General features: G+C 42.7%; 1 protein-coding gene across 1 annotated transcript in view; it reads right to left on the bottom strand.

Moving 5' to 3' along the window:
* GREB1 (growth regulating estrogen receptor binding 1) overlaps positions 1–16,164 on the bottom strand; it is a 104,598-nt gene extending 88,434 nt beyond the window's left edge. Inside the window, exons 1-3 of the mRNA XM_004373051.1 lie at positions 16,008–16,164; positions 9,889–10,008; positions 8,386–8,562 (exon numbers count right to left, since the gene is read on the bottom strand). Coding sequence (XP_004373108.1) covers positions 8,386–8,562; positions 9,889–10,008; positions 16,008–16,164 — 454 coding nt within the window. The remainder of the gene's footprint in view (positions 1–8,385; positions 8,563–9,888; positions 10,009–16,007) is intronic.
* Positions 16,165–18,475: the final 2,311 nt, after the last annotated feature.

Raw genomic sequence — 18,475 nt, forward strand, 5'->3', positions numbered from 1 at the left:
GGCTCTGGCAGCATGCTTGTCCGTTTTCCCACTTTTGCCTATTCTGTAATATTCTTTGGACTCGGGCAGACCTGGCTCTGGCAGCATGCTTGTCCATTTCCCATTTCTGCCTCTTGGAACATATGCCGAATAAAATCTTTCTTTTTGCTTTACTATAAAAAAAAATTAATCTCTCATGACCATACATAGTTCTACTATGTGATCTTTCCACAGGTCTACTTGGCAATGTTTAGGGAGCTGTAGGTAACATTAATTTAACAAACATGTACTGAATGAGTGCCTGTAGTACAAGTATGGCAGTTGCAGAACTAGGCTCTCCACTTCTGTTGGAAAGAAGGTTCCTATCCATTCCCTCCCGCTACCCTTCACTGCAATGGAGAGGGCATGAACTTGGGAATCAGACAGACCTGAGTTCAAATCGTGACTCACTAGTTATGTGACTTTGGGCAGGTTAATTAAATCTCAGAGCTTTCCTTTCCTCATCAATAAGCGAGACGGTGATAGCTAACATTTACTGCACACTTACCATGTACCAGACACTAGATCAAGCACTTTCTATAAACATTCTCATTTAAACCCTATAAAATAATTAGTAGTACTGCTTACAGATGAGGGAATCAAGGCCCAGAAAGTGCTGGAATTGGGATCTGAACCACTCTGCTATGCCTTCTCCTCAGAAAAACCCATCTTGTAGGAGCACTGTGAGGGTCAAAGTGCCTGCTATATATCTAACACCTAGTAGGTGCTCAGTTAAGTGTCTTTTCTCTTTCCTCTCTCTAGAAGAGGCATAATCTGTATTAGAAAGATGGGCTCAATAGGGTTCGGAAGACTCAAGTCTGACCCTAGTGAAGCAACTACACGGCCCTTCACAGTGCTGTGTGATATGAGGGAAGTGGCTCAATCTCTCTGGGCTTTAGTTTCCAAATCCTAAAACAGGTCTTGTATTTTCTTACAAAACCAAAATTATATGGTTCTTCTTTGAAACATCCACAGGTGGCCTTCGAGTAGATGGCTTGTGGCAGGCTAGAGGAGGCCAAGGTTTATTGCTTGTATTCCTCCCTTTTGGAGAGTGGGGGGCACAATTATTCCTACCCCAATCCTCAAGGATGGCTCTGGAAGTCCACCAGTGCCTGACCTTTCCTTCTTACACCAGAGTCCAAGGAGGCCTCAGCTGATAGCCATCATACCAGACATGAATGGTCACAAACCACTCCTCCAGGCCCATCTGCTCCATCTCGTGTCTTCCTGTGAGTGTGGGCACCTCCAACCATTCACCCTATGCTCCAGAAGGCCTTGCTGCTTCAGCAAAGACAGTCACTTGGCCCAAGCCATCAACCCTCTGTGCAAAAATGCAAATTTGACAGGTAAGTTCTCAGCACAAATAATGTTTTCAATACTCATTCAAAGCATACTTGCTAGGAATTAAACCAGATGGTCTAAGGAGAACACAGATACAACTATACGGTCCCTGACTCAGGAGGAATGGATAGACAACACATAAATAACTGAGTTGTTTAGGTAGTGATACGGATTAACCAGAAGTACCAGCAGCAATAACAACTTCTCAAATTTGTGCAGCACTGTCGAGCTTATAAAGAACATCATACACAGGCTCACTTAATCCTCAGGACCACAGGGAGAACATACCATTATCCCCTTTCTAGGTGGAGAGCTGGAAGCTCCAAGAGAGGAAGCACCCAAAGCACCTATCTCCTAAGTCAGGACTTGCTCTTTGGGAACAATGTGCTATGGGAAGAAGGCAGAAAGGGGCAGGAGTAATTGAAGACAGGGATCCCAGGAAGATTTCTTGGAAAGGTGGGATTTGAACTGGGCTTTGAAGAAAAGGTAAGACCTTACCAGGCACTGACCTCTGTGCTCCTTGCTAGGATGAACTGCCACAGGCAGGCAGCTGCTACATCTGGACAGCTAACTAGCCACCCTCCCAGGGCCCCTGATGTATGGGGATTCCGGGCAGGAAAGAACAGGGTCATCTTTGGTTCACTGTAGCCAAAGGCAGTTTAAAAACAGAATCCAGCTTTATACCTATGCTGTGATTACAAGCTTGTAAAAACCATTTTAAATCCCCACATGGATGGGGAATGGAAAAAAAAATGTGCAAAATAAAATAGGATATTCATTTTGGGGTGCTGGGATTTGGGCAATTTTTTTCCCTTTTTAGATTTCTATTATTCCTGTCACAATACTGTTTATAGGGGGTAAACACAGCTTAACAACCAATGCGGAAAAAACATGTCCACAACCACCCCTCCCCTTGATATTTTAGCCAAATTCCAACTAAAATACAGAAATTATCTACTTGTTTCACTGAAGGTGGGCTTTCAGAAGAAACTGAGGCTCTTTTGTTTGCTATTCGCTGCATGTGCATGGGAAGAGGGAATAAGCCTGTACGAGACTATGCACCAGGCAGCAAGTTACAGACCTGCAGCTGGAAAGGTTCATCCTCAGGAAGCAGGGAAGTCAGTGAGGAGTCACATCAGTCAGGAGAGGAACTAGGGCAGGGGTGATTGCATGGGGAAGGCAGGGCACACTCAGGGATGGCTAGTAGTGCAATGTTGGAGGGTTTGAAACTTATAACTATCAGGCTACCTGGAACTATCTGGAATCCTGGATAACCTCTTAACTAGTTTCCCTGCCTCTGTTTCTCCCTTTCAGTGAAAACCAATTATTCAAGTGATCTCCAAGAGAACTTTCTAAAACCATGTGGAAACATGGCAATCACATTATTTTAAAGCTTCCACTATTTCTTCAGAATATAAACTGAAGGGGAAAAAATAATTGGGAGGAACGACCTATAGATTAAAAGACACCTAAGAGACACATCAACCAAATGCACTGGGAAAACCTTGTTTAAATCTTGATTCAAACAAACCAACTGTAAAAAAAAAAAAAAAAAAAAAATTGTAAGACAACAAAATGTGACACGCTGGATATTTGGATAATATTAAATAAGCGTTAAATTTTTTAGATATGATAGGAGTATTGGGTTTCCAACAAAAAGCCATTCTCTTTTAGAAATATACACTGAAATATTTACAGATGAAATGACATGATGTCTGGTATTCGTGTCAGAATAATCCAGGAGGGGGAAAAGAAGGGGAATTTATAAATGAAACAAGACTGACTGTGTTGGTAACTACTGAAAGCAAGAGAGAGACAAAGGGATACATACATTATAAACAAACAAAAAAAACAAACAAACTCACTGCCATCGAGTTAATTCTGACTCACACCAACCCTATAGGATAGAGTAGAACTGTCCCATAGCGCTTCCAAGGAGTGGCTGGGGGATTCAAACTGCTGACATTTTGGTTAGCAGCCGAGCTCTTAACCACTATGCCACCAGGGCTCCACATACATTATACTATGATACTATTCTCTCTACTTGCATAGTTTGAATATTTCCATAATAAAGTTAAATGGTAGACCCTCCTATGGCTTCCTATGTACTGCAGCCTTTTTCAAGCCAGCTCAATGGACTCACCCAGCCTCTCTTTACGCATGAATCTCAAGCTCCAGCTTAAGGAAGTCCCCACCATTCTTCCAATGTGTGAGGCTCTTTCATACACATGATCCCTTCTGCCTGGAACACCCCTCCTCCTCTAGGATATGGGTACCAGGGCCAGATCATCTGGGTTCAAATTCAGATCATGTCATTTAATAACTAGGTGACCTTGAGCAAGTCAATTAACTTCTCTGTGCCTCTGTTTCTTCCTACATAAACGCTAGATAATAATAACGCTAGATAAAGATAATTCACTGGGTTATTTGAAGTTACTTAGAACAGCTTCTGGCACGTGATAAGTGCTCAATAAACATTAGATGGTATTGGTGATTTTATTGCTGCTAGTATTGCTGCTATTGTTGTTCTCCAATTGGCGAAATTCTACTCATTTTTCAGGGCCCAACTCAAACACCACATCCTCCGAGACACCTTTCCCAACACTGAGTGGTACCTCCTTCAGTATCCCGTCACACTTTCAAACCCTCTGCTCTAGCATGTTGCCAAAGATTTGTGGTAACACAGTTCGCTGTGAATCTCGGGGCTGATTCTTTGTTGGCCTGAGTTTTTCCCACCACACAGTGAGCTTCCGGAGGGAGGCACTATGTCCTACGTAGCTTTGGGGCCTCAAGGGTAGCTTATGGCCCAGGCTTCAGTTTTGGCTTATACATTCAATAAATGCTGGCTTAATTATTTGCTGGCTGAAGGAACAAAGGACTCATGTACTCCCATCTACAAAAGGAAGCTACTAGTTAGACATGTTTTTTTTTTTCTCTTACGTGTTAGCCAGTTAGGACGAATTACCACCAAAAAACCAAAACACCAGGAATTTAATCTTTTGTCTTTCTCAGACAAAATCTCTCAGTTGATTCAAAGTTACTAGAACAAGACTCCCTTCATTAAGGGAAGAGGGGTAAAACCCAAACCAAATCAACTGCTGTCAAGTTGATTCCAACTCGTGACAACCCCATGTGTTACACAACAGAATGGCTCCATAGGGTTTTCTTAGTTAGCAAGAACCGTTAAGCACTTAGCTGCTAACTGAAAGGTTGGTGGCTCGAACCCACTCAACAGACCCACAAGAAAAAGACCTGGTGATCTGCTTCCATAAAGATTACAGAAAGGCTATACAAAAACTTAGGAAACCTATGGGACAGTTCTACTCTATTACATGGGGTTGCTATGAGTTGAAATCAACTCGACAGCACCTAACAAAAACAATACATCTTTACAGAAGCAGATTGCCAGGCCTTTCTTTCGGGGATGAGGGATAAGGAGTTAAAAGCCCTTGCTTCCCCCAAGACATTCCACAGCCTCCATTTTATAGGTCACTAAAAAGTGATTTCTTGCATGGGCGTTGACTGCGGATCCAAGTATAATGAAATCCTTAACAACTTCAATTATTTTTTCCGTTTACCGTGATGTTGCTTACTGGTCCAGTTGTGAGGATTTTTGTTTTCTTTATATTGAAGTGTAATTCATATTGAAGGCTGTACTCCTTGATCTTCATCAGTAAATGCTTCAAGTCTTCTTCACTTTCAGCAAGCAAGGTTGTATCATCTGCACATCACAGGGTGCTAATGAGTCTTCCTCCAATCCTGATGCCTCATTCTTCTCCATAGAGTCCAGTTTCTCAGATTATTTGCTCAGCATACAGACTGAATAAGTATGGTGAAAGGATACAACCCTGACATACACCTTTCCTGATTTTAAACCACACAGTACCCCCTTGTTCTGTTCAAATGACTGCCTCTTGGACTACATACGGGTTCCAGATGAGCACAATTAAGCGTTCCAGAATTCTCATTCTTCGCAATGCTATTCATAATTTTTTATGATCCACACTGTCAAATGTCTTTGCGAAGTCAATAAAACACAGATAAACATCTTTCTGGTATTCTCTGCTTTCGGTCAAGATCCATCTGGCCTTGCACTGGGCAAATCTGCTGCAAAAGACCTCTCTAAAGCGTTAAAAAGTAAAGATGTCACTTTGAGGACTAAGGTAAGCCTGATCCAAGCCATGGTATTTTCAGTCACCTCATATGCATGCGAAAGCTGGACAACAAATACGGAAGGTAGAAGAAGAACTGACGCTTTTTGAATTATGGTGCTGGTGAAGAATATTGAATATATCATGGACTGCCAGAAGAACAAACAAATCTGTCTTGGAAGAAGTACAGCCAGAGTGCTCCTTAGAAGCAAGGATGGCAAGACTTTGTCTCACATACTTTGGACATGTTATTAGGAAGGACCAATCCCTGGAGAAGGACATCATGCTTGGTAAAGTAGAGGGTCAGCAAAAAAGAGGAAGGTCCTCAATGACATGGACTAACACAGTGGCTACAACAATGGGCTCAAACATGGCAACGACTGTGAGGATGGCGCAGGACCGGGCCATGTTTCGTTCTGTTGTACGCAGGGTCACCATGAGTCACAACTAACCCGACGGCACCTAACTACAACAAAACAGTACTGAACTCCGGCACCAGAGGGTTGCAGGAGGGACCACCTTGCCCTATGCAGCCATCAGGGTTAATTGCAGGAAACTTATGTGGTGTTAAGTGTGCAGGCTGAGAGCATAAAGTTTTTCTAAAAGAAGAAAGCATCGGTTATTACCAACCAGCCCTCGTTACCCATTTCAGATGGCTTTTTGGCAAGCAATTAACAAAGACACTACTTCCTCCTCATCGGCTGCCTGAGGAGCTGAAGCTGTTGCAGGGCAGGAAGTGAATGAAACTGAAATATTTTTGTCTCTACATGTCAAGACACAGAACCTCCTTGATTTACTACCCTCGCAATTCCTTTACAGTCACTAAGTAATGGAATTCAGACAAATCCCCAGACACGGCCAGATCAAACACTGGCCCGGTCATTAGGCACCATCTTCCCCAACACATTTTTATCCTGCGTGGCCTCGATAAGCAAATTAAATCTGCAACTGAATGGTTCCGTGAGCTTGTTTGATGGAGTGAATTTTTCTGGGGTTATTCTTGTTTTACAGAATTAATTACATAAATCTGTAGACCTGCCTAAGCAGAGTTGACTAAAACGTTCTCCTCTCTGTCATTATCCCAGAGCCGCATTTGTACCTCCAGTCAACATTCCTCTGCCTCTCTCTGGGGTTTACACAAGGGCTTGTCTCCCCACTTTCCTCTTGGCAGGAGACACCTCTTCTTCTTCTCTGGTCAATGCCCACGGGCTCCCCTCCCAACCCCTCAGTGCTTCGCACATGCCTCACCCATAAAACGTGCTCAGTAAATGTCCACTGAAGTCCATTTACCTGCCCAGATTTTGAGGCTGTATCAAGCATCAATCTGGAAGCTTAAACGTTGGTACACACGGATTTTTTTTATTTTAGCCTAAAAGTTTTTCCCATAAACTCTCCTAATCAAACTCACTTTTGCAGTGAAGACTGTTCTTGATGCTACATCTAGAATAGACAGATTATTATCAACCCTTCTGTCTGCCCAGTCCTCCTCCAAAGGAGACACCAGGCCAGGTAAAGGGGTCAGACCCAGACTCACCAAACAGGAACAGGTTGCTAGAGAGCCGGAAGCACGAACATCACCTCCCCACTTTAAGAATGAGGACGCCAAGGTCGAGCGGGTCACGCAAAGACCTGTAACCCAGAGCTCTGGTCTTTTAACCCAAACCTTGGACCTCCCCTTTTTCTGCTCCGCTAAGGGGGAGTATGCTGAGCACAGAGCCTAGCACACGGTAAGAGCTCAATAAATGTCTTCTGAGCAAATTCGAGCCAGGCTTGGTAAGACGTAGCTAAGCTCTGCACTGAAGTCATGGCCTTAGCAAGCCAACGGCTGTTCCAAAGATCCAAGGCTAGTGATGCCAGTAGCTGGCAAGAGAAAACAGAGCTGCCCCCATCATGACGTTAGTCATGATATGAGTCCAAGGGATGGTAGTTAGCAGGTAGAATTTGGAACCAGGAAGACCTGAGTTTGAATCCTGGCTCTGTCTCTTTTACTCATGCACCCTTGGGGAAGGGCCTTAATCAGTCCAAGCCCACCTAAAAAACTGGGATAATAATAACCACCTCTGAAGTTGTTGTGTAAACCAAAGGAGAAAAGGAATAGAGGGTACCCATTCAGGAGTCAGGAACACTCAGCCTTATTCTCTGATTGCTGTATGTCTGATGGTTTTCTAGAACAAGATTTGTATCCCATTCCTAACACAGGTAGGCTCTTAGTAAAGGTTTGATGAATTAATGTATGAAAAAATTAATGTTAAATGAGGAATAGTCTACAGGAAGGCAGTCATATTTTAAATTAAGTCTCATTTGCATTTCATTCTACAAAGGAATAGTCAAACGGTAAAAACATAAACAGGGTTGTGTGACATGCTGACAAACAGATCTCAATGTAGCCCACTCAGGACCTCCTCATCACTACCAACACCAACAAACCCGTTGTCGTGGAGTCAGCTCTGACTTACGGCATCCCCAGGGGCATCAGAGTAGAACTGCTCCATAGGGTTTTCAATGGCTATTTTTTCGGAAGTAGATCGCTAAGCCTTTGTTCTAAGGAGGAGCCCTGGTGGCGCAGTGGTTAAGAGCTCAGCTGCTAACCAAAAAAGGTTGGCAGTTCAAATCCACCAGCTGCTCCTTAGAAACCTACAGGGCAGTTCTACTCTGTCCTGTAGGGTCGTGATGAGTCAACTGACTCCATGGCAACGGGTTTGGGGTTTTTTGTTTTATTTTGTTCTGAGGAGCGTCTGGATGGACTCGAACCACCAACCTTTCATTTAGCAGCTGAGCACGTTAACCATTTGTACCACCCCCAGGACTCCCCTTTATACCTGACCCATCCCCAAATGCAGACTGAGCCATGGAGAAGGGCAGAGAAGAAACTTACCAAGAAGAGCATTGTGGCCATTGTCATCTGGCAAGAACCTCTTGTCAACAGCACACACCAAGAGATGGTCCGGCAGGCTGGGGGACTTGGCCCCCACAAGGAGAAAGCCTGCAGGGACGTCAATGTGCTCACTGGAAATGGAGACAAGGCGCAGGTCCTTCCCTGCCTGGCAGAACCCTAGGAGGAATGAACACGCTTCTAAGTGACTTTCACAGGACAAGAATTTATACGGGCAAAGGGAGGAAAAGTCCTCACGTTGTCAGGAACCATCCTTACCTCTGGATGTAGTTTACTTTAAAATTAATTCTGATGGATAAATTTATAATCACAGTTATTCATGACACTGATCACATGTATGCTAATTATTTTTATGACCATCAGCGTCATCATATAATACACATTAATGTACAACTGAAGCTCAATAGGAAAAGAATTATAAACAAATTATGGTAAATTAAAAGGCATACAAGATACACATACGAGAAATTGCATGCAATTTGTTTTTTTTTTAATACCTGCATTTTACATATATGAGAAATAGGCAAATGTCAAGAATAAGGGGATGAGAAACTAGTAATTCTGGTTGTCTCTTGGGAGGGGAACTGGGTAACAAGAATACAGAGAAGGCCTATGAGCACAGCAAGATGTTTCACGTTGTTCTCTTTTGAATCTTCGATCTTTTAAATATATTTCAGTTTATATAGTTTAGATCTTTTAAATATAGTTCCTCCTCAAAAAATCTGAGGCAATTTCAAAAAGTAGCCGAAAAAAAAAAAAAGGAATAAGAGGGAAATGGCTAAAATTTATTTAGATAAGCCTTTTACAACAGAACCAAACACTGCCGGGTCCTACACCATCCTCACAATCATTCTATGTCTGAGCCCATTGTTGCAGCCACTGTGTCAATCCATCCCATTAAGGGTCTTCCTCTTTTTCACTGACCCTCTACTTTACCAAGCATGAGGTCCTTCTCCAGGGATTGGTCTCTCCTGATAACATATCCAAGGTACACGAAAGGAAGTCTCACCATCCTCACGTCTAAAGAGCACTCTGGCTACATTTCTTTGCTATTCATAAGGTTTTCACTGGCCGATTTTTTTAGATCACCAGGTCCTTCTTCCTAGTCTGTCTTTGTCTGGAAGCTCCGTTGAAACCTGTCCACCATGGGCGGCCCTGCTGGTATTTGAAATACCGGTGACATAGCTTCCAGCATCATAGCAACATGCAAGCCACCTCAGTATGACAAACTGACAGGCAAGTGGTAGATCTGTGAAGTTAAGGCTGTCCAAATACGGCTGAGGGGCTGTGACCCTCAGAGCCCTACAGCGTGGAGTACTCAGTGCTGCTGGTACAGGAGTACCAGCCAGGCTCACACCTCAAGGCATGGGATGGTAAACAGCCCCTTTACACCAGCGCCAGACTCAGGCCTGGCCACTGACCCTTCTGCAGATGCTGGGCAGCAGGGTGGGGGCCCACCCACCCTGGGGGCTGGCGGTGTCTTACCATCAGTGGTGCAGCATCCTTCAGGCGGAGGGTGCATCTGGTAGGGATTTGCGGGACTGTTTGATTCCAGCCCTCCTTCTCCCTCTTCTTCCTCTTCCTCATTGTCTGCTCGGCTTCCAGCTAGAAGCAGAAAAGAAAAGTGATGGGTCAGGCAGGCAGGTGCCCTTCCGATCCTTCAGAGCTGCCTCTAGGACCTTTTCCCACCTGGAGTCACAAGCTCAGCAAAGGCACAGGATGTGTAGGACTAATCCAGAATTAGTTCCACTCGTCACTTAGCAAGTACTCAACACATCTTAACTATTTAATAATTAATTAATCCTTGCAAAAACACTGCAAGCCAGACATTCTCATCCCTCTTTAGCAGAGGGAAAAACTGTGGTTCATGAGGTTACGTGACTTGCCCACAGTCACACTGTAAATAGGCTCCCTCCCTGGCCTCTAGACTTCAAATTCAGGTTCATTTCTCTTCCCATCACACCACAGCTCTGCACATGTGCCACAGGTTCAATACATATACAACTGGCTGACAAGGATGGAGCACAAAGCCTGGATGTATTTTTTAAAAAAAGCAGTTGCTGTCAACTCCAACTCATGGCAACCTCATGTGTGTCAGAGTAGAACTGTGCTCCACAGGGATTTTGATGGCTAATTTTTTTGGAAATAAATCATCAGGCCTTTCTTCTGAGGCACTTCTGGGTGGACATGAACCTCCAACCTTTCAGTTAGCAGCACCAACCAGGTCCCAGGGACACCCTGTACATGTTAGGCACTCTAAAAAGATTCGTGTGGGATGTACCAGGGTATAACACATAGACCATTTTATGGATAAGGAAAGGAGCCCTGGTGGCGCCGTGGTTAAAGCACTCAGCTGCAAACCAGAAGGTTGGCAGTTTGAACCCACCAGCTGCTCCACGGGAGAAAGATGTGGCAGTCTGCTTCCATACAGATTACAACCTTGGAAATCCTATGCGGCAATTCTGCTCTGTCCTATAGGGTCACTATGAGTTGGAATCGACTCAACAGCAATGGGCATAGATAAGGAAACTGAGGCTCAGAGAGGTCCAATGATTGGCCTCCAACTAGTCAACTAACTACTAAATAGCATAGCCAGCATGCTCCCAGGTCTGATGCCCAAGCTAATGTTCCCACCACTAAACTGCACTGCTTAGTTTAGAACACAAAACATAAACAGTGTACGCTGCCTTTATGTAAGCATAAAAGATCTGTTAAGCTATACATTATTATTTGTCCCTCAAGGGAAGAATGCATGTGTGTATCACCAGAAATACAAACAAATACAGAAATGTCAAAAATATATAGATACAGCCATACCAAGACATTCTACAACAGGGTCAGACATGTAATAGCGTTAGGAAGCTTTTTTTTCCCCCTCTAAGTGGAATAGTATTTCAGGAGTTAGGGCAAACATAGAACTGGCCATGGAAGTCATCCCACTCCCCGTGTGGGTCCCTATCACTGCAGTGAAATTAGCTTCTTTCTGTCTCCCCTCTGGACTCTCTCTTCTGGAGCGCAGACTCTGCCCTCGTTCACCTCCGTATTCCTGGAATCCTGCAAAATGCTTCATGCAGAAGACATGCTCAGGATATATTGGCCCAATTGATCTGAACATATGCAGCCATGCCTTATTTAACCCAGCACTGTTAGGGAGAGGGGGAATTTCATATAAACGAATTTTCCAGGCTGTTGAAGTTTAGTCCTTCTAACTCCTTTTAACTTAAGACATTGTAGGTAGAAATCCTTCTTAACTTACCTGTCTTTAAATGCCATTTAATAAATAGTATCCCACCTTCTTTATGGAACAGGGTCATTACGCACATCCTTAGGTATACGAGGCTAGGATATGGTTATTTCTCCTTTTTGTTTCTCTATCTCCTCTTTCAGCGCTGGTTTCTTAGTTGGCACTTCTACTCTTCCCTTACTTGGCTCTAGTGGTCTTATGTTAATGAAGAAATTGTGTGCAATGAAGAGAGATTGGACCGCGAATCAGGGGACTCACTTTTCAGTACTTGGATCTGCCACTGTCTGTGTGCCAAAAAAGTTACTGACCTTCTCTGTGCCCCAGATCCCACATCTTTAAAACGAGGTTGTTAATCCTGATGAGCTCCAGGCCACTTTGAAGCATGGCAGTGTATATGGAAAATATGGCCCTCAGAGTTGCACAGGATGTTCCAGAAGTGACTTAACCAGGTAGAGGATAATCAGAACATAACCTCCCCGATGGCTGTTTTGGCTACCAAACATCACAAGTGCATGGCTTTAACAGACATTTATTTCAACACAGTGTAGGAGGCTAGAAGTTCGAATCAGGATGCCAGCTCTAGGGGAAGGCTTTCTCTCTGTTGGCTCTGGGGGAAGTCCTTGTCTCTTTCAGTTTCTCTTCCTCAGGTCTCAGTGATCTCCATGTGGCATCAATCTTCCCCCATTTGTGCTTACCTGCCTCCATGCCTAATCGGCTCCTTTTATATCTCAGAAGTGATTGGTTTAAGACATACCCTGCACTGATATGGCCTCATTAACATAACAAAGAAAGCCCTGTTCCCAAATGGGATTACATCCACAGGTATAGGGGTTAGGATCTACAACACACATGTTGAGGGGACACAATTCAATCCATAGCACCTGGGCACATCACCTTGAAAAGATCACAGCAAGAACTGAAGCAAGAATTCCTGGTGTCACAGTCCTCCTGAGTCCAGATGACACAAAGGTGGTAGGAGGAAGACTATAAAAAGATTACCCAGGAAAAAAACAGAAAGAGGAAGAGAATAAACTCCTGAGCCTGGTTCAGATGCTTTCTTCCTGCCATTAAAAGGGGGCGTGGAGTGGTTTTAGTAGAAAGTATAAAGAGTCACTCCCAGACCCCAGGTGCCTGCAATGCAGGACAGGTCTCTGTGGAGGCTGAAACTGCTCTGGGAAGTGGGTAGCAGAGAAAGCACTGTCTGCCAAATCGAGACGAGTCCTGCAGCAGCACTCCAGAGGCTCAGGAGGGGATGACAAAGACACCAACTATTACAGTGAAAAAGGGAGAGGAAATCCCTGCGGCACTAGAGTCAGCAGCCCCCAAAGCAGGAACCTTCAGAGCACCAAGGGCACACACAGGAATGTCCGCACACTATTCCGCTAAGCCGAAAAGAACAGGAATTCAGACTCTCAGAAAGAAAGAGGAGGGCTTTAAGCCTCAGAAAGTCAAAGAAAGAGCTCAAAATCCAGTCAGTAGGAAAGCAGGATTAAAGGTCAAAGGTCTACATCAGACATTCCAGGGCCTTTGATGGAATGGGTTAGCCAGCAACAAGTGGGGGGAGAAGTTCTTAACCAGGAACAGACTGAGCCAGACGTGTTTACCAAGGTCCCCTGGCAGGATGAGGGCTTTAAGATGGCATTAGGCAAAACCAACTGGATTTGGGAGCTTAGGGTCTTAGTAATAAAACACATGAACCCAGAACTTCCATAGCACCACATTAATCCACAGGGCACGGGGCTATTCATTTCAACGTTCATACGGAATCTTGTTTTCGATCCAGGAGAAGAAACTGTATGACATTCTAAATAGCCGGAATTATAGGAATTTACCTACCTCTTGTTTAATAAATACCTACCCCAAAATGTAGGGGTGGTATTTGTTTTGCTCTGCTGGTCCTTTTAAAAAATATATATAAATAAAACGTAAAAAGTTTTCAGCCTAGAAGGGGGTGGTTAGACCCCTAATTCAAAGAACCAAGTAGTAAGTGCCCCTGCTAAAGCACCCTCACGAATACATAAAATGTTAACAGATCCAAGGGGTGTTTAGTGTACCAGCAGCCTGGTCATAAAAATCATCTTTAATGTTATTTATTGTCTTAGGAAGGGCAGCAATAAGATAAGAGACCTGACAGAGACACAGACAGACAAAACAAGGTGTGGCTTATACAAAGCAGTCTGCACCAAGTTTTATGATGCAGAAAACCAAGGCTTGAGCTGAGTGCTTGGTTTATGGGGACAATTAGCAAAAAGAAAAGAGACTCCCCCCTCCCACTCTATCCTCCGCCACCGACCCCTCGCTCCCACCCTCCCAACCCACTGCACCAGAAAAACAAGATCTCAGAGGATTTCTCTATTCTGTTTGCTGGCCAAATGGGAAAACTGGAGAGAGGGCCTGCTCTGGCTTTCATACCAACATGAAGGCCGAGCAAGCCCAATGACAGCTGACAGCTTCAGCATTTGACAGCAGAGGACTGAACGTTGTATGTGAAAAGCTGTTCTGGAATGTTCCACTTTGCCCTGAGAAGTCAGTGTGTGAAAGATGCAGCCTCCCAACTACAGGCGGGGGGAAAGGTACCCTACTCAAGGTCTTAAACCTAAGGAACCGTCGATTAGAGATCCTCAGGGAGCTTTCTCCTCTCTGTGAATATCCCCATGTCTACTTAACCCTTTTATCTTCAAGTTGCCAAAGCTAAGGATGCAACTCTGCTACTCAGTCCCTCCTTCTAAACTCCAAGCAAACCAGTCTTCCATCTTTCCAAATCAAGGGATCCCACTACTTTTAACTTGTGAAGGTGAAAGCACTTCGTAGACTTTAAGGTACCATTCAAATGTACTATATTATTATCATTACCAATAAAGATTTTTAAGAGTATCAGATATTAAGGATGGCCATTTAATACCTATTTCACAAAAGTCTTCCAGCTAACCAAAAACTCTGTCTATGAAATATTCTCCAGTTATTTCTTAACTCCCCATGATATCACAGTAACATTTCCCATACCAGAATATACTGGCACTTTCAGTGTGAATACCAGAGAATTCTTGGTTTTTCTAATTCAAGGTTTTGCCCACAACCTAGCTTCTCTCAGTACAGATCCAGTTCTATTAGCGTCTTAGCTGTGCTATTTGCAAAGTTAATTTAATAAGGACTTTAAACACTGACAGAAGGAATGCCTCCTTGCTAAGGATAGTAAGGAACTATCAGATATCACAGAGGTTCAAGGCAGGACTCCTTAAAGACAAGTACCTCCAGGCCTCATTCTTCTTTATGTACAACCCTCCCCAACCCAGCACCCCCACAACCACCCAGCACGCACACACACTCACACACATACATATACACACACACACATACTCACACACACCATGACCGCCCCAGCACAGGAACTGGCACCGTGCATGCTTTCTAATTAATTAATTTATGCTTTACACTGGATCCTCTTTCACTTCAATAGGTAAGTGAAGGGAGCCCTGATGGTGCAGTGGTTAAGCACTCAGCCGCTAACTGAAAGGTCAGTGGTTTGAATCCAACAGCCGCTCCTCGGGAGAAAGATGTGGCAGTCTGCTTTCATAGAGATTACAGCCTTGGAAACCCTCTGGAGCAGTTCCACTCTGTCCTGTAGGATAGCTGTGAGTCAGAATTGACTCAACGGCAACAGGAAGCAAGTTAAGTGTACAGATAACTTCAAGTGAAAGACAAACTTAAAAAAGAACTTCAATAACAGTAACTCTCTTGTACTATGAATTATAGGGTTAATTTTAATAGCTATAAAAATACAAACTAAAGATAAAAATATACAACTATTTTATTCCTTGGATAATTAAGTAAACCCTAAAGTTGTCCCCATGGTTGAAGATAATTTACTTATTTATTCTTGTCACACATTAAATTCATAAGGGTTTGTTCTTGGTTTTTTAAAAGTCTCTAGAAGGCTCTGACACCTATCACAAAGAAAACTACCTAGCCTACTTTGCAAGGATTTGGCCATGAATCACAGGACAAAGAGAAAAAATGTAGCTGAGGTGCAAAAGCATGTTAAAATGTCTTACTTATCCAAGTGAAAATGCCAAATCTTTTATTAAGTGTATAAATAACAACCAATTCAGAACAGTCTACCATGGCCCTCTCCCTTCTCCTATTAGTCCGATGAATAATTCTAGTCCTTGCAATATTATGACTAGTTGCATTCCTGAGATTTATTTTAATTTTAGCCAAACAAGAATTTGAGTGCAATTTTCTTTTTCTGATAATTCTTTTTGGTTAGACTCAACATTGTTTTCTACACAGAGCAGGAAAGGAAACAGTTTTGTTCTGTTGCTTACTCTGACTGCGCATAATAAAAGAAATACACAAACACATCTCCTACCTTCCAGCTGCTGCTCAGCTTCCAGGTACAACTGGGAGAAGATTGGCCTGGGCACCAGGTTGTTGGAACGCAGGGAGGCCTCGATGGAGTTATGCAAGACTTCTTCAAAACGGGTCGTCTTCAGCTGTCCAGCGTAAGAATTTCCCATCTTCAAAAAACAGGATGGATTCTTCTGTTTAAAATGGCATTTCAGTTTCAGTTAAAAACAAGGAAAAAAAAAAAAAAACGGACCCCACACATGAAGCCAAAAGTAGAAGGTAAATCAGCAGCAAGGAAGGAAAGGCCAGGTTGCCTTCATTCAGCAAAGACAAGCAGAGAGGGCAGCTCTCCACAGCAGGAGATACTGCCGGGTAATTACAGGAAGTTATATAAGTAACAGCTTTCTCCAGTTCAGCACACAGAGAGCAGAGTCTGACACCTCTCAGAATATGTTACTAGAATGAGCTTTTAGTCATCCCCACGGCTCACAAGACCCCCAGCTCTTTCCAGAGATGTGACGCTGCCCATGATAGTCCCCCACCAAATAATATTTTATTTTCCCTGACCTGGAGAAGAGGCCTTAAACACCTGATGTATGTTACAGCAAAACTGGCAATTCAGTAATCCATGACAACAGGCCCCAAAGTTTATGATTACAGGAATCTGCCTACCCTCACCTTCTCAGAAGGTAGGCTAACAGACTTTTCTCATCAATGCCTTTTCTGCTAAGAGACTGACTGACTGTTCACATTCTTCCATTAAAATGTCTTTTAGTTTACGATATATAAAATTAATGCGTAATTACATATGGAAATCTAGGAATTACAGAAGAGGGTGGAAAAACAGGAGGAAAATCACTGATATTCCCATTCCCCAAGATAACCACTGTGATTTTTTTTTTTTTGGTAGCAGCTTGATTGAAATATAGTTCACGTACTATACAATTCAATCGCTTTTAGTATATTCACAGAGTTGTGCAACCATCTCCACAATCAATTTTAGAACATTTTCATCAATCACCCCAAAAACCTTGTACTCTGTAGCCATCCTCCTCCAATCTCCCTCAAAATCCCCTTCTAGCCCTAGGCAACCACTAATCTACTTTCTGTCTCTCTGGATGTGTCTGTTTTGGACAGTGCATATAAATGAACTCATACAATACATGGTCCTTTATGACTGGCTTCTTTAACTTAGCATAATATTTTCAAGCTTTTTCAGAGGTGTAGCATGTATCATTACTTCATTCACACTATGATATTCTGATGCACTCTTTCTAGACTTAATTCTCTTCAGAACTTGGGGGAGGAAGGAATGAAAGATAGTATTCACACGTTTATAATCATACTATAATATCATTTTAGATTCTGCTTTTTTCACTTGACATAAGCATTTCACTCAACCTTCTTACAAATGTTTTTGAAACAATTTTAATGGCTGCATAATATCCCACTGAATGAAGGTGCTGAGATTTGCAAAAACATTACTCTTTGGTCAGGCATATTATTAAATTTCTATTTTTAGTCCTTCTCAAGAATCGTAATTTATATTTATACACCTTCCTAATGTTTCCTATTTCATTAAATTTAGTCTTTAATTTATAGTTCCTTCTATTTCCTTTTGGTTTAATTTCTTGTACTTTTTCAAACTTCTGAAAATGGCTATTATCTTCTTTATTTTTCACCTTACTTCTTCAAGGCTATACATTTTCTTCTGAGCATTTCTTTTGCTATGGCACACAGGTTAGGTAAAAAGATTTAGTATAAAGTGTTCTCCTTTTCATTTCCTAGACAGTTTATAATCTCCCGTCTGATTTCTTCTTTGATCCAATATTATATAGGAGTGTATGTTTAGTTTCTAAACAGTCAAGACTTGGGGTGGAGGGCAGTGAGCTTTATATTATTTATTTCCAATTTTTAGTGGATTATAATCAAGACTATGGCCCATAAAAACTCTAACTTGTAAATATGTTAAGAGTTTCTTTGTGATGAATGCCTGATGGATTTTTACAAATATACTACAGATTTAAGAGATGCATAAACTTTGTTCAAGGGATGAAAGGAGATTATAGATGATAGATTATGCAATTCTTCTATATTCTTGTATCTTTCTTGTCTATTATCCTGTCAATTTTTAAAGTAGCATCTGATTTAAAAAAAAAAAAAATAGTACCAAGAGCCCGCACTGAAATAATCACAGGATGACAGTTCCCTGCCTTCACTTACAATGATGTACACACACTAGTTATGAGGCAGGCTTCAAAGGCCAGGCAGACCTCGCACAGCACTTAAATCTTGAGATTTATGCAATAAATTCCCCTTGTCCTTGTTCTGTTGGTGGCAAGGCAAATTCAAGATGTTACCGTTGGTGCCCTTACGGAGCTCTGGTTCCCTCCCGAAGGTAAAATGAACTGCGGTAGTTGCGTTGATTTTCTGCCTCTATTGTAAGGAAGGTTCAGTCTTTCCTCTTTCCAACTAAAAGTA

This window comes from Trichechus manatus, unplaced genomic scaffold (assembly GCF_000243295.1).
Source record: "Trichechus manatus latirostris isolate Lorelei unplaced genomic scaffold, TriManLat1.0 scaffold00023, whole genome shotgun sequence".
NCBI classification, from domain to species: Eukaryota; Metazoa; Chordata; class Mammalia; order Sirenia; family Trichechidae; genus Trichechus; species Trichechus manatus.